This window comes from Dasypus novemcinctus, chromosome 24 (genome assembly GCF_030445035.2).
Source record: "Dasypus novemcinctus isolate mDasNov1 chromosome 24, mDasNov1.1.hap2, whole genome shotgun sequence".
Lineage (NCBI taxonomy): Eukaryota > Metazoa > Chordata > Mammalia > Cingulata > Dasypodidae > Dasypus > Dasypus novemcinctus.
The window spans coordinates 53,365,881-53,381,284 of NC_080696.1; the positions used below are offsets into that span (position 1 = coordinate 53,365,881).

General features: G+C 43.9%; 1 protein-coding gene across 2 annotated transcripts in view; it reads left to right on the forward strand.

The window, feature by feature from the left end:
• The window catches only part of SLC9A8 (solute carrier family 9 member A8), a 99,777-nt gene that overhangs the window by 21,909 nt on the left and 62,464 nt on the right, over window positions 1-15,404 (forward strand). Inside the window, exon 5 of one of the 2 annotated variants that reach the window (XM_058287219.2) lies at window positions 9,367-9,450. The exons of the other annotated variant lie outside the window; for it this stretch is intronic. Coding sequence (XP_058143202.1) covers window positions 9,367-9,450 — 84 coding nt within the window. The remainder of the gene's footprint in view (window positions 1-9,366; window positions 9,451-15,404) is intronic. 2 annotated transcript variants of the gene reach the window in all.

Below are 15,404 nucleotides of genomic sequence, written 5' to 3' on the forward strand. Positions count from 1 at the left end.
TGCATCAACTTGCCATGCCAGCCTGCCACGCCAAATCGCTGTCTTCTTTAGGAGGCACTGGGAACTGAACCCAGGACCTCCCATCTGGTAGGCAGAAGCTCAATTACCTGAGCCACATCCGCTTCCCTCTATTTGTGTGTTTTTGTGTTTTTTTAAGATTTATTTTATTTATTTCTCTCCCCTTCCCCCTTGTTGTCTACTCTCTGTGTCCATTTGCTGTGTGCGTCCGCTTGCATTATCCGGTGGCACTGGGAAGCCGCATCTCTTTTTTGTTGTGTCATCTTGCTACGTCAGCTCTCCATGTATGAAGCACCACTCCTGGGCAGGCTGCACTTTTTTCACGCGGGGCGGCTCTCCTTGTGGGGCGCACTCCTTGTGCATGGGGCACCCCTACACATGGGCGCCCCTGTGTGGCACAGCACTCCTTGTGTGCGGCAGGACTGTGCATAGGCCAACTTACCACACAGGTCAGGAGGCCCTGGAGATCGAACCCTGGATCCTCCATATGGTAGATGGATGCTCTGTCAGCTGAGCCACATCTGCTTCACCTTCTATTTGTTGATGTACGTATCTTAGTGTTTATACAGTGGTTATTAGAGTGTATCATCTTGTGGAGGACTAATTGACACTCAAATTTGAGCATCCATATTGAGTAGGGAGAGGTCCAAAAATTGCTTTTGTGGATGGGAAAAAGTAGAAGTCATTTTTGTTTTGTTTTTTTTTAAGATTTATTTTTATTTATTTCTCCCCCCTTTCCCATCCCTGTCCCCCACCCCCTGTTGTCTGCTCTCTGTGTCCTTTCACTGTGTGTTCTTCTTTGCTTGCATTGTCATTAGGTGGCTCTGGGAACTGATCCTGGGACCTTCCAGAGTGGGAGAGAAGCGATCACTTTCTTACGCCATCTTAGCTCCTCTGTTCTGCTGTGTTTCCTTTATTTTCTCTCCTTTGTGTCTCTTGTTGCGTCATCTTGCTGCGCCATCTCTCTGCGTTGGCCAGCACTAGTGCGTGGGGCATCTTTTCCCACGCGAGGCAGCATTCCCATGCAGGGCAACTCTCCTGCACAGGGCTGCATTCCTGCATGGGCCAGCACTCCGTGTGGGCCAGCTCGCCCTCACCAGGAGACTCTGGGCTTAGAACCTTGGACCGCCTGTATGGTAGATGGAAGCTCAATTGACTGAGCCATATCTATTTCCCACAGAACTTGTTTTTAAGGCCCTTTTCAGAAAAAATTATAGAATTGCAGTTAAAATTTATCACATTTGATCCCCTCCTACTTTTGTTCAGCTCCCAGGTACTACTTGAAACTGAGAATGTAAAATTTGCAAAACAAGCCTCATAGTTCTACGTAAAACACAATTTGAACCTGTTGTAAATAATATTAAGGAAGTATTCTATGCATTAAATGAATTCTCAGAGTGTGTATTGAGCTCCTCATATTTATAGGGGTCCTCTCATCTGGGGGGGTATGGGTGAAGGACTGGGCAGGACCCACTGAAGCACAATATGTTAGAAAGAAAGCTGCACCTATAAGAGAAAAAAAGTTCACCCAATATTGTGGAGGAGAAAATAATTTTATTAATGATCTTTCAAGAATAGACCCACGGCCCGGATAAAATGGCCGGTGCTCCAAACAGGAAGAAACAATGATATTTATACCCTAAACCTCACACGTAGGTCCCTCCCCTGTTCCCCATTCATTGGGTACTTCAGGGGTTACAGCCTCTCTGAGAGGTCTAAGTTACCCTGCTCCTGCTCTGATCCGCCGCTCCTGTGTTCCCTACATTCTGGCGGGCTGGGCAGCCTTGGCACCGCTTCACTCCTGGTGCCGCTTTTCAAATTCAGCGCCACTTTTGCTGTTGGCCCCACCCTCACTCACCATTGGTTGCCCTCGCTCTGGCCCGCCCCTGCTTTTCACCATTGGCTGCCCTTGCTTTGGCCCTGCCCTCACCTTGGTGCCACTTTTCAAATTCTTGGCATGGAAGCCACTAGAACCCCTTTCCTTCCCTCCTCCTACTGCAGAGCTAGCTCTGGCTTCCCCTTTATGTAAGAATTAAACTTAACCCTTTCCTTACAAATGTGTGAAGTATCTCTGCTTTCCTGTAATTTGGTTACACTTAACCTCAGAGTGGCTCATTCTAGGGCATGGGTTGCAGACCAGAAACTCTCTATCCCCTAGTCTAGACAGAGCATGATGGGTAGATACTTCCTGCTAACCTGTTTTGTTTGCTCTGTAGTGTTTACAATGAAAAAATAATCCATGTAAAATGCTGGCAATTTCACATAAAAATCTGAAATTCTAGCTTCTCTTGAAAAAGCAGTTCTGTTAACAGTAGACTCACCTGACTAGCAGCCATCAGCAAGCTCTAGGTTGTGGTTGCTCTTCTGGTAATTCTGTGTGGGAGTAGGAGGATGGGAGGTTGTCTTTCACTTTTAGTTTTATATGTTTCAGTGTCATTGAATTTAGTTTTCAATGGATATTACTTTTTAAAAAAATTTGTTGTGGTATCATCCCATTTTAAGCACTTCCAAGTATACAATTGAGTGGTATAAATTATATTCACAATTTTGTGCTGTCATCACCACTATGCATTAACAAAACTTTTAATGGATGTTACTTTTTTTTTTAAAGATTTATTTTTTATTTATTTCTCTCCCCTTCCCCTCCCCCCAATTGTCTGCTCTCTGTGTCCATTCGCTGTGTGTGTGTTCTTCTGTGTCCACTTGGATTCTTGTCAGTGGTACCAGGAATCTATGTCTTTTTTTTGTTGCGTCATTTTGCTGCATCAGCTGTCCGTGTGTGCGGCACCACTCCTGGACAGGCTGCGCTTTTTTCACCCGGGGCAGCTCTCCTTATGGGGCGCACTCCTTGCACGTGGGGCTCCCCTATGTGGGGGACACCCCTGTGTGGCACGGCTCTCCTTGCGCACATCAGCACTGCATGTGGGCCAGTTCACCACACAGGTCAAGGAGGCCCTGGGTTTGAGCCTTGGACCTCCCATGTGGTAGACAGGCGCTCTATCAGTTGAGCCAAATCCACTTCCCAGATGTTACTTTTTTAATTAAAATGAGAGTAATATATTCAAAAGGACAGACAATTGAAACCAGGTTGGGTGAGGGATGTGATTAAGATCCAAAAGAACCATCCAGGCAACGATATTTTTCTTTAACTTTATTTTTAAAGAGGTTTCAGATTACAGAAAAGTTACATGGAAACTATGGGGCATTCTCATATACCCCACCCCCTCCACCTCTCACATTTTCCCCTATTAATAACACCTTAAATTAGTGTGATATATTTGTTACAATTGATCAACACGTATTGAAGCAATGCTACTAACCATGGTTGGTAGTTTACACAATGGTTTATACTTTGCACCTATATTTTTATAGGTTTTGACAAAATGTATCCATCATTGAAATATCATGAAAAAAAAGAACTATCATGCAGAACAGTTCCAACACCCTACATTCTACCTATTCCTCCCTTCCCCTCCCCTCAGAACCTCTGGTAACCATTATCTTTATATCAATGTTACAAGTTCTTCCATTACTTCAACAATAATGTCTACACTATTGGCTGCATTCCCCCCTTAATGTTTGTTCATTCCTCAACCTGGAGGACTTTGGGATGGTGATGCCTGCTCTGCTTCAAATTGAGAGAGTGCTTAGATCTTATGGGGCAGTTGGAAGAAACTGTTTTGCTTGCAGTTGTAGATATTCTTTGCCATTAAAAAATATATATTTATTTATACCCCCCCCCTTGTTGTTTTGCACTCACTGTATGCTCTCTGTGTCCATTCACTGTGTGCTGTCTGTGTCTGCTCGTCTTCTCTTTAGGAGGCACCGAGAACCAAACCTGGGACCTCCCATATGGGAGAGAAGTGCTCAATCACTTGAGCCACCTCCGCTCCCTGCTTTGTTGTGTCTCTCATTGTCTTTCCTCTTTGTGTCTCCTTGTTGCATCATCTTGTTGCATCAGCTCACTGTATCTGCCTGTCATGCCAGCTTGCTGTCTTGCTCATCTTTTCCGGGAGGCACCGGGAACCAAACCTGGAATCTCCCATGTGGTAGGAGGGAGCTCACTTGCTTGAACCACATCCACTTCCCAAACTCTTTGCTTTTTTGGATGGGGTTTGTCCATCATCATTTTTGTTAGTTGTCCTGGGCGAGTACAATGAACTGGAGAGTAGGTGTTGGCTGCAACTCTGCTGAGATTCAGGGCTCAACCAGCATATGAACAGAATGAAGATTTAGGTCTCTGGACATATATTTAATGGGTATAATGCTAATTATAGGTTCAAATAAAAGGAGTAGAAGAATCATGTGTAGGGAAATTATAAATGAGTCTAACTCTGTTACATTGGGGAAATAGGTTATCATATATTCCAAGGTAAAGCCTACCAAGAATGTTGATTTGCTTTTTTTTTTTTTTAATATTTATTTATTATTATTATTTTTTAATTACATTAAAAAAAATATATGAGGTCCCATTCAACCCCACCGCCCCCGCCCCCCACTCCCCCCACAGCAACACTCTCTCCCATCATCGTGATACATCCATTGCACCTGGTAAGTTCATCTCTGAGCATCACTGCACCCCATAGTCAATGGTCCACATCATAGCCCAGACTCTCTCACGTTCCATCCAGTGGGCCCTGGGGGGATCTACAGTGTCCCGTAATTGTCCGTGAAGCACTATCCAGGACAACTCCACGTCCCGAAAACGCCTCCACATCTCATCTCTTCCTCCTGTTCCCCACACCCAGCAGCCCCCATGGCTACCGTTCCCACACCCATTTCACATTTCCTCTGTGGACACTGGATTGGTTGTGTCCATTGCACACCTATGTCAAGTGAGGGCTTAGAATTCACATGGGTACTGGATGCTTGATTTGCTTTTTGGATACCTCTAGAGCCCTCAGGAGCACCCCTGCTTGAGGCTTTGGTCACTGTGACAGTTAGTGAGATCTGCCTGACACGTGCATATACATAACCTCTGGAATGACCTCCCAACTCACTTTAAAAATTCTTACCTGTAAAAACTCTTTTTTGTTTAATGTTTCCCCTTTTGGTCAAGGTCTTTCTTCCAAATGCATCTCTGGTTGGCAGTTGTTATTAATCTCTCAGTGCCAGGGAGGCTCATTCCCAGGGGTCATGTCCCACGGAGGGTAGGGGGAGGTAGTGAGTTTAAAGAGAGCGAGAGAGGCCACACTTGAGTAACAAGGAGGTTTTCAGGAGGTAACTCTTTTTTTTTTTTTTTTGGAGGTACCGGGGATTGAACCCAGAACCTCGTACATGGGAAGCAGGTACTCAACCACTAAGCTATATCCATTCCCTAGTCACTTGACCACTTGAGCTACATATCCCCAGGAAGTAACTCTTAGGCAATAGATGTTATTAGGCTAAGTTTAAATTTTACAAGAATAGGATTCGTAAGTACAAACAGTAATATTGAGGGCTTGGTGTATTGGTTTGTTTTCTTTTGTTAGGCACTGCCTATGTACTCTAGAGATTTTTGCCACTCTATTTGACTCCCTAGTAGGATTCCCTAGGATTGGAATTTTTTTTTAAAGGTTTGCTGCATTCTTTTTTTTTTAATGTTTATTTTATTTATTTCTCCCCACCTCCTTGTTGTTTGCATGCCTTGCTTCTAGGAGGCACTGGGAACAAACCCAGTGCCTCCTAGAAGCAAACAAATGAAAAAAACAACTCAAGAGAGCTTATGTGGTAGGTGGGAGCTCAATTGCTTGAGCCACATCTGCTTCCCTAGGATGGGAATTTAATATTTTATTGGTTATCGTTTGGGTCTCCACCCAATGAGATAACACCCTATGACCACATGAACGCATTCATATTCCACAGAGGCATGTCCCAGCTTCAACTTACCCTGCCCGTCCCCCTCACCGACTCCCTGCTCCATTGACCCTCTCCTGCCCTAGTTGCCAGAAGAATGCTCCCACAGTTGTATTCTCAACCACAGTCCTCAACCTCCCCAGAGTTTACCTGTTCCTGCCTCCATCCCTCCCCCCAACTCTGTATAGCCCAGCCTATCCCCCCACCCCCACTCAGACTCACACTCCAGCACTGGCAACCCCACTCCTTTCACTATACCACTATTACCCCCATCCACTGCCAAACCACCCCCATCCCCCTTATCATAGATTCTGCCCAGATTGTGCATTGGCTCAACATTCTGTACTTCCTTTCTATCTCCTAGTAACCTATCTTCCAGACCTTTGTGAGTCTGCTCAATATGCTTCGTTCATACCAGTGAGATCATGCCATATTTGTCCTTTAGTGACTGATTTAGTTTCACTCAACGTAAGGTCTTCAAGATTCATCTGTGTTTTCACGTGTCAATACTTCATTCCTTCTTACAGCTGAGTAATAATGCATTGTATGTATACACCACGTTTTGTTTATCCATTCATCTCCGATCAGTATTTTGACCTCAGAAAAAGGCAAGATTATGAGGCTGGAATAGTCTGGATAGGCTTCTTAGAGGAGGAGGTGGGACCTGGGTGCTGGGGAACAATGGGAGATAAAAACAATGCAGGAGCTTGGTCTTATTTTCTTTCCGAGAAGTTCTGTTTCCAAACAGTCCTTATGGTCCTTTCATATGCGTAATCAACTTGCTTTTTGATTTATATACAATTTATTTTCTATGTTCTTTTTGGTTTTGTCTGTTTTTTTTCTTTTTCATGTTTTTTTTTAACACTCCATTTCTATGTCCATTTATTTAAAAGGGAACATTACAATTCTATTTTAAGTCAGAAATCAATATTGCTTAAATAAATATGATAAAAACAAGTAGTCTAGATGCCCGTTGAAGCCTCTGAGCCCAAGCCTGCTTTCTGTCAAAAAAGGGAGATCAGCACATTGGAGAGCACATTAGACATGCTAGCACCCACCAGCTGAGCTGTCTTTGAATTACTTGGGATTGAAAAATAATTCAAAGGGACTAACTTTCTCAATATGTGTGGCCAGTGGTATTTAACACATATTGTTCAAGTACCATCCGAAATCACCTCTGATCATTTTGGGGGAAACATCCTTGAAAGAACCTGAGACCTTTCCATAATACTACTCTCTGTAAGGTGGGTTCTCCATTTTCCCTGGGGAGGTTTAGCTTTTGAAACTCCAGAAAGATCTGTCCAGGGCCCCACATTCCAGATCCTGAGAAAAGGTTGTCCCACAGAACAGAGATCAGCCCATTCCTTTCCTTATGTTCCCAGTCTGAGTCATGTGCTGGTTGTGCATGCAGTTATTTTAAGAAACCATTTGCTTCTATTTTAAGACTTTTTTTGAATTTTATTTTAGACTTTATGGTAACAGCTGTATGTTTGTGAGAATACATTTAGTTATTCTTTTGAATAGGGAATTTTGACAAGAAATCAGACTGTCAAGATTGTGGCATAGAAATTTTCATATGAAAAAGGACCTGATTTTGCACTATTAAATAGCCTGTGTATTACATACAGTCATTTGGGGGGTTTGAGGACCAATATGTATTTTCCTCAAATCCCACTAACAATTAAAGAGCTACATTAATATAGAAAATGAAGTGATCATTGTTTCATTTCCCAAAGATGGCTGTATTTTAGGAACACCTTTCGTAACGTCACTAATGTTTGAATCCAAAAGCACAGATTCAGGGGCTCACTTTGTAGCCACGTCGCAAGTGGCTAGGGCATCAGGTGGGGAATATTTCATCACAGTCAGATTTAGGAAAATTACAGAATTGTCTTTGACAGGCAGAGGGAAGATAGGGGCTATTTTTGTTTTGTTTTTCACACACTAAATATTTATTGAGCACCTATGGTTTGCACTGATTATACAGTAGTGAACACAACAGGCAAAAATCTCTGCCCTGTTGGAGCTCAGTTTCATGTGGGGGCTAAGAGCTATTTTGAAAATGTGTAGTTTACTCTTCCTCTAAGTATATGATTTTAGAGCTTACCATTACCTTTTACCTGGAGGATTCCAATCTGTGCACTTTTTTTTGAAAGTATTCTATCTGAATTGAAATATTTTCTCTTATCAAAATTGATTTTCTTTCTTACTAGAGCACTAAAAGCATACAACTGTGTTTGGAAGCAGTTCATTCTGCTTTTTTTTTACCATTCACCTTTTTTTTTTAAAGATTTATTTATTTAATATCCCCCCCACCCCCCGGTTGTCTTGTTCTCTGTGTTTATTTGCTGCGATTTGTTTCTTTGTCCGCTTCTGTTGTCGTCAGCGGCATGGGAAGTGTGGGCGGCGCCATTCCTGGGCAGGCTGCACTTTCTTTTGCGCTGGGCGGCTCTCCTTATGGGCGCACTCCTTGCACGTGGGGCTCCCCTATGCGGGGGACACCCCTGCGTGGCAGGGCACTCCTTGCGCGCATCAGCGCTGCGCATGGGCCAGCTCCACACGGGTCAAGGAGGCCTGGGGTTTGAACCGCGGACCTCCCCTATGGTAGACGGACGCCCTAACCACTGGGCCAAGTCCGTTTCCCCCATTCACCTTTTAAAATAGCTTGTTTATGTTTTAAAATTTATTTGTCTCACCTTCTGCCTACTGCGTGTTTTTTGTTTGTTTGTTTGTTTTGTTTTGTTTTGTTTTAGGTTCTGGGACTGAGGATTGAACCTGTGACCTTGTATGTTGGAGGCTGGTGCACAACTACTGAGCCACAGGGCCACATCAGCTCTCTTGAGTTGTTTTTTTCATTTGTTTGTTGTTGTTTTGTTTTTGTTTTTTATTATCCTCCCCCTACCCCAACTGCTCTGTGTCCATTCTCTGTGTGTTCTTCTGTGTCTGCTTGCATTCTTGTCAGCGGCACTGGGAATCTGTGTCTCTTTTCATTGCGTCATCTTGCTGCAACAGCTCTCCGTGTGTGTGGTGCCACTCCTGGGCAGGTTGCACTTTTTTTTGCGTGGGGCGGCTCTCCTTACAGGGTGTACTCTTTGAGCATGGGCCTCCCCTATGGCAGGGGACACTCCTACGTTGCAGGGCATGCCTTGCACACATCAGTACTGCGCATGGGCCAGCTCACCACATGGGTCAGGAGGCCCTGGATTTGAACCCTGGACCTCCCATGTGTTAGGCAGACGCTCTATCAGTTGAGCCAAATCCACTTCCCTGTTTTTGTTTCTCTTTAGGAGGCATCGGGAAACAAACCCAAGACCTCCCATGTGGGAGCAGGCACTCAACTGCTTCAGTCACATCCTCTCCCTTTTTGGTTTTATTATCATGAAGGCATTTAAACACTGTACATTTTCACTGGGCCAGGCCCTGAAAGAAGAATGACTTTGGCTCGTCATTGATAAATTCATTTCTTAATTACATAAATTCTGTACCTTTGAAAATACCCATTTTATATTACAGGAAGAAGAAATGTTTCGCCCAAATATGTTTTTCCTCCTCTTGCTTCCACCTATTATATTTGAGTCAGGATATTCATTACACAAGGTAAGACTCAGGCACACTTTAGTGCTTTTGGTCTGGATGGTTTCTTGAGCTTGTAAGGCATGAAAACTCGGAAAGCTTGGGTTCTAAATCAGCAGCTGTGGCTCTGTGTGAGCTCCATTGTTCTTCCCTGCAGAATGCACGATGGAAGCTGGACGTAGGGCCTGATTTTGGGAGAGGCGTAAACATGATTCATCAGCTGATCTCACAGTTTCAGGCAGTGTGGTTTATTCGTCCAGTGTTTTCCATAGAGGGAAGCTTTGCCCACAAAGATGAGCAGAGATGATGCATGGAGGATACGTTGACTCCTCTTGTAAGACACAGACTGGCACGTGTTTTTTGTTTTTTTTTTTAAAGATTTATTTATTTAATTTCCCCCCCTCCCCTGGTTGTCTGTTCTTGGTGTCTATTTGCTGCGTCTTGTTTCTTTGTCCGCTTCTGTTGTCGTCAGCGGTACCGGAAGTGTGGGCGGCGCCATTCCTGGGCAGGCTGCACTTTTTTTTTTTCACGCTGGGTGGCTTTCCTCACGGGCGCACTCCTTGCGCGTGGGGCTCCCCCACGCGGGGGACACCCTTGCGTGGCAGGGCACTCCTTGCGCGCATCAGCACTGCGCATGGCCAGCTCCACACGGGTCAAGGAGGCCCGGGGTTTGAACCGCGGACCTCCCATATGGTACACGGACGCCCTAACCACTGGGCCAAAGTCTGTTTCCCGCAGACTGGCACATGTTAAGAGGACACAGTGTTCTGGGTCTACAGGGATGTGAGGCCCAGGCCTGTTGCTTCTCTCAACTCACCCTGGGGAGCCTTTTTCTCCTTAGGCCCATTCGTTCTTCAGTGTCTCTTCTCACAGTGCCTGGCCCTGGGCCTTAACCCCCAGCTGACATCCGACTTAGCTGCCAGAGCCCTCAGCCTATCTCTTCCCACCTTTCTCCCTGGTCCATCTTCTCACCAGGCTGGAGCCCCATCCTTCCCTCAAGTCTTCTAGCACTTCCCGGTCCACCTACCCTCATATAGTCCCATGGTTATTCTGCCCACTCTTGGCTCCCCAGCCCTGGACAGCAGTATCTCCAGTTCCTGTTCTGCATTTCAGGTCTTTGCCCTCCAGCTCCCAGGTTACAGCATTTATGCCTGTTTGTGTGTATGCATGTTTTTTTTCCCTTGTATTTAAAATGTTTTCTTTAAATATAAGTGTATTTAGTTTTTAAAGTTAAAAGGTGTTATAACTTAAATTCACATATTATTACTATGACAGTTATTTTGTGGATTAGACAAAAAATTGTGGTAGGAAAGACTAAGGGTTTGGCCAACCCTTAGAGAGAAGAATGAACCTTTACTCTGGAGCCAAAGACCTACGTCTAATCATGCTCTGCCCCCTACAGGTTCCTTTTAGGCAGAGTAGAAATTTTTAAAATATGGCAACAAACGAAACACACATACACATACACAAACCCTGCCGCCCAGGTTGCTTTGAGATTTACCCCAGGTAAAAGAAGGTGTGCAAAGTACCACCCACCACACTGAATAAATGGTGCTATTGCTTGTTGTTGTTGCTGATGATAATAGTATTAATACTAGAGATAATTACTGAACTTGAGAGTTAACTTTTTAGTTGCGCAGTTGGATACTAAATTAACACTATTTCTGTTTAGTCCAGGTTCTTTTTTAAACTTTTAATTTTATTGTTCATCTTTCAAAAGAAAAAGTGAAAAAGAAAGTATAATGTGAAAAAAAAATTGCCAGGTCTTACAGGGACTGAGATCATTGTGAAAAAGGAAACAAACAAAAAAGAATTGAAAGTGAATATCTCTTTTACTCTTTGTGAACAAATCTTAAAATAACTATAAGCAAATGATTATGAAAATATTTTCCAAAAAATGCTGAGAAAATGGATTTGATTTTGACTTGTAATTTTGAATAATATGTTAAGAGGATGTAGTTTTATTTTCTATTCATTTTTGGATGGAAGGGAGATCTTTTTTTTTTCAAAATTTGAGGAAAATAAGTTCCTTTTTTTTTTTTTTTTTATAAAGGTTATTTATTTGGGGTAGGAACTTACAGATACCAGGCCATAAAGCATAAGTTACTTCCCTCACCAAAGTCTATTTCCACTTGTTGGAGCAGGATGGCTTCCAGTGTCTTTGAGGGTTCAGGCTTCCTGGTTTCTTCTCTTCCTAGGGCTCTAGCTTAAGGCTTTAGCATCAGAGTCCACCATCAAAACTCCAACATCAAAAACCAATAGTTGCTTTTTTTTTTTTTTTTTTAAAGATTTATTTATTTATTTAATTCCTTCCCCCCCCCCCCCCCCCCCGTTTGTCTGTTCTTGGTGTCTGTTTGCTGCGTCTTGTTTCTTTGTCCGCTTCTGTTGTCGTCAGCGGCACGAGAAGTGTGGGCGGCGCCATTCCTGGGCAGGCTGCCCTTTCTTTTCGCGCTGGGCGGCTCTCCTCACGGGCGCACTCCTTGCGCGTGGGGCTCCCCCACGCGGGGGACACCCTTGCGTGGCACGGCACTCCTTGCGCGCATCAGCACTGCGCATGGCCAGCTCCACACGGGTCAAGGAGGCCGGGGTTTGAACCGCGGACCTCCCATATGGTAGACGGACGCCCTAACCACTGGGCCAAAGTCCGTTTCCCAATAGTTGCTTTTTGAAGATGACTTTCCAGCAGAAAATGTGGCCATCTATGTGAAAGGGCTAATGTGAGTGGGAAATGCCATTTCAAAGACTTTTGTCCACTTCCTTTCTTCTCCCAAAGAAGATAGGAAGTTGATTTGAATATTTTAATATTGCTTTATTTGCTAATAAAATAATATCGCTAATAATGTAAATTTTAATTTGGAATACAAATTTCAGTAAGATTGTCATCAGTTGATATGCAGTAAATAGGCAGCTACTGATTCTTTATGACTTTATAAAGAATAAGATATTAATTATGTCAGAGAGAAGCAGATAAATTTGCTTTGTGTAGCAGAGAACAGTTCTTGTAGTGCTGTAACTTAAATTTGGGTAAGTTTTCAGTATCCAGATTAATGTTAACCAGATTCATTAATTATATCAGAATGAAAACCATTGTAAACAGACCAAAACTGATTAAAGAAAAATAGCTAAAGAACAGGCAGAAACAGCTTGGGGAAAAAAATGTTCTAGGGTTTAGGACAACAGGGGAAAGCTGGACACCACCCAGAATAAGAGGGGCAGAGGAAAAGAATCTTGACAGCAAAACTGTGAATTAAAGCTGTAGATGCAGTTGCCAGGCCCTCCCCCCGCTATAGACAGTTTTGAATTCTTGAGGCGGCTACAGACAAAAGGATCCTCAGGGACCAACCCACCTCCCCAGGAGAGAGGAGAGAGGGATGCAGCCTAAGGCTGACTCAGCTTTTGACCCTCAGATTTTGACTACTGTGTCCTGTGAGCCCTTCTAGGCTGCGGGTGCTGCACCATTGTTTGCTTGGGAACCTGCAGCTGGACTAAGGAGATCCCACCTTCTCAATCACCCTCTCTACTGACCAGGACTGGTTGTTGAGGACGCAGAGGGAAGTGGAATTATTTCCTACTCGGGGAAAGAGAGGGTGCTACCAGCAAAGGTTGGAGAACTGCCTCTGAAAAAGTTTGAATTATGAGGCTCTTAGCCTTCAGGCAGGATCCTCTATCACATTAATTGTCATGTTGCAGATCACACACTCCAACAAGGCTTTGAACTGGTGTGGCTGAAGACCGCCATCTGCTGGCCGACCAAGGAAGTGCATGTGAGGAAACTAAAAGTAAATAAGGAAGAGAGGCATTTTCCAGCCTCTACAGCCTCACTCTCCAAGGCCCTTGGAAGCAGTTCTGCAACCCATTACTGGGGTTTGAGCAACCAACAGGGACAATCCTAAAGACCCAGAGCAGGTTGAACCAAGAATCAAAGAACAGCAGTAACATACAGCCTCCCACCACTAAATTGAGCATCTGAATAAACTCACCATCCTCATCAGATGCCTAGACATCAGCAAAAAATTACAGTCCATACTAAGAAAATGGAAGATATGGCCCAAGCAAAGGAATATATCAAAGCACCAGATGAGACACAAGATTTGAGACAAGTAATGAACAAGATTCACTCAAATTTCTAAAATCAAATTAATGAATTGAAAGACAATATGACTAAAGAGAAAAAGGATATCAGGAAGACACTAAGCAAGCACAAAGAAGAACATGGGCATGAATGACATGATAGATGAGATTTTTTAAAAAATTAGAGCATACAGCAGCAGACTTGAAATGATAGAAGAAAGAATAAATGATACAGAAGACAAAAGAGCTATTGTTGAAGAGAGAGAAGAACAGAGAGAGAAAAGAATGGAAAAAGTTGAGCAGGGGCTCAGGTTGTTGAATGATAACACTAAACATAACAGCATGCATGTCATGGGAGTCCCAGAAGGAGAAGAGAAGGGAAAAGGGGCAGGAAGAATATTTTAAGAAATAATGACTGAAAATTTCCCAATTCTCATGAAAGAAATGAACTTAAATGTCCAAGAAGCACAGTATATCTCAATCGGAATAAATGTAAACAGAACTACTCAAACACACACTACTCAGAATGTCAGATGTCAAAGATAAAGAGAAAATTCTGAGAGCAGTAAGGGAGAAGCAAACCATTGCATACAGGGGATGCCCAGTGAGACTTAGTATGGATCTCTCATCAGAAACTGTAGAGGCGAGAAGACAGTGGTATATAATACAGTTAGGATACTGCAAGAAAAAAATTGGCAGCCAAGAATTCTTTATCCGGCACAATTTGTACTTCATATATGAAGGTGAGTTTAAAATATTCACAAACAAACAGGAACCAAATAAATAAATACACGAATAAGTAAAATCAGACATGAAAGGGGTGAAGTTACAACTGACCCCACAGAAATATAAAGGATCATGAGAGGAAAGCGGATGTGGCTCAAGTGATAAAGCCTCCACCTACCATATGGGAGGACCCAGGTTTGATGCCTGGGGCCTCCTGGTACAAAAGAAGAGAAAGCATGCCTGCATGGTGAGCCAGTGCCCGTGTAAAGAGCTGAGTACATTTGTGGTGAGCCAAGTGCCCAGGGGGTGAGCCGAGTGCCCGTGCGACAAGCCGAGTACCCATGTGGGTGCCTGTATGGCGAGCCAAGTGCCTACATGGTGAGCCAGTGCCGATGCAAGTGAGTCATGCAGCAAGATGATGCAACAAAAGAGAGACAAAGGGGAGAGTCAAGGTGAAGCACAGCAGAGACCAGGAACCAAGGTGGTGCAGGTAGCAGGGAACCTTTCTCCACATTGGAGGTCCCCAGGATCGAATCTCAGTGAATTCTAGAGGAGAAAGATGAGAAGAGAAGACAGAAAGAGAAATAGATATAGATCACACAGCAAATGGACATAGACAGTGAAAACAGAGGGTGGGAGAGGAGGGAGGAGAAGGGGGATAAAATAAATAAATAAATGAGTGAATGAATCTTAAAAAATAAATCTCTGTGCCTTTTATTTATTTGTTTTTAGATTTATTTATTTATTTCCCTCCCCTCCCCTCCTCCAGTTGTCTGCTCTCTGTGTCCATTCTCTGTGTGTTCTTCTGTGTCCACTTGTATTCTTGTCAGCTGCACTGGGAATCTGTCTCTTTTTGTTGCATCATCTTGCTGCGTCAGCTCTCCATGTGTGTGGCACCACTCCTGGGCAGGCTGCACTTTTTTCATGCAGAGCAGCTTTCCTTATAGGGCACACTGTGTGTGTGTGGGGCTCCCCTACGCAGGGGACACCCCTGCGTGGCATGGTACTCCTTGAGCACATCAGTACTGCATGTGGGCCAGCTCACCACATGAATCAGGAGGCCCTGGTTTGAACCCTCCTCCCATGTGGTAGGCAGATGCTCTATCCATTGAGCCAAATTCACTTTCCCTCTGTACCTTTTAAACCTTAACTACCTATTCCTTTTCTCCACCCCAGCCCCT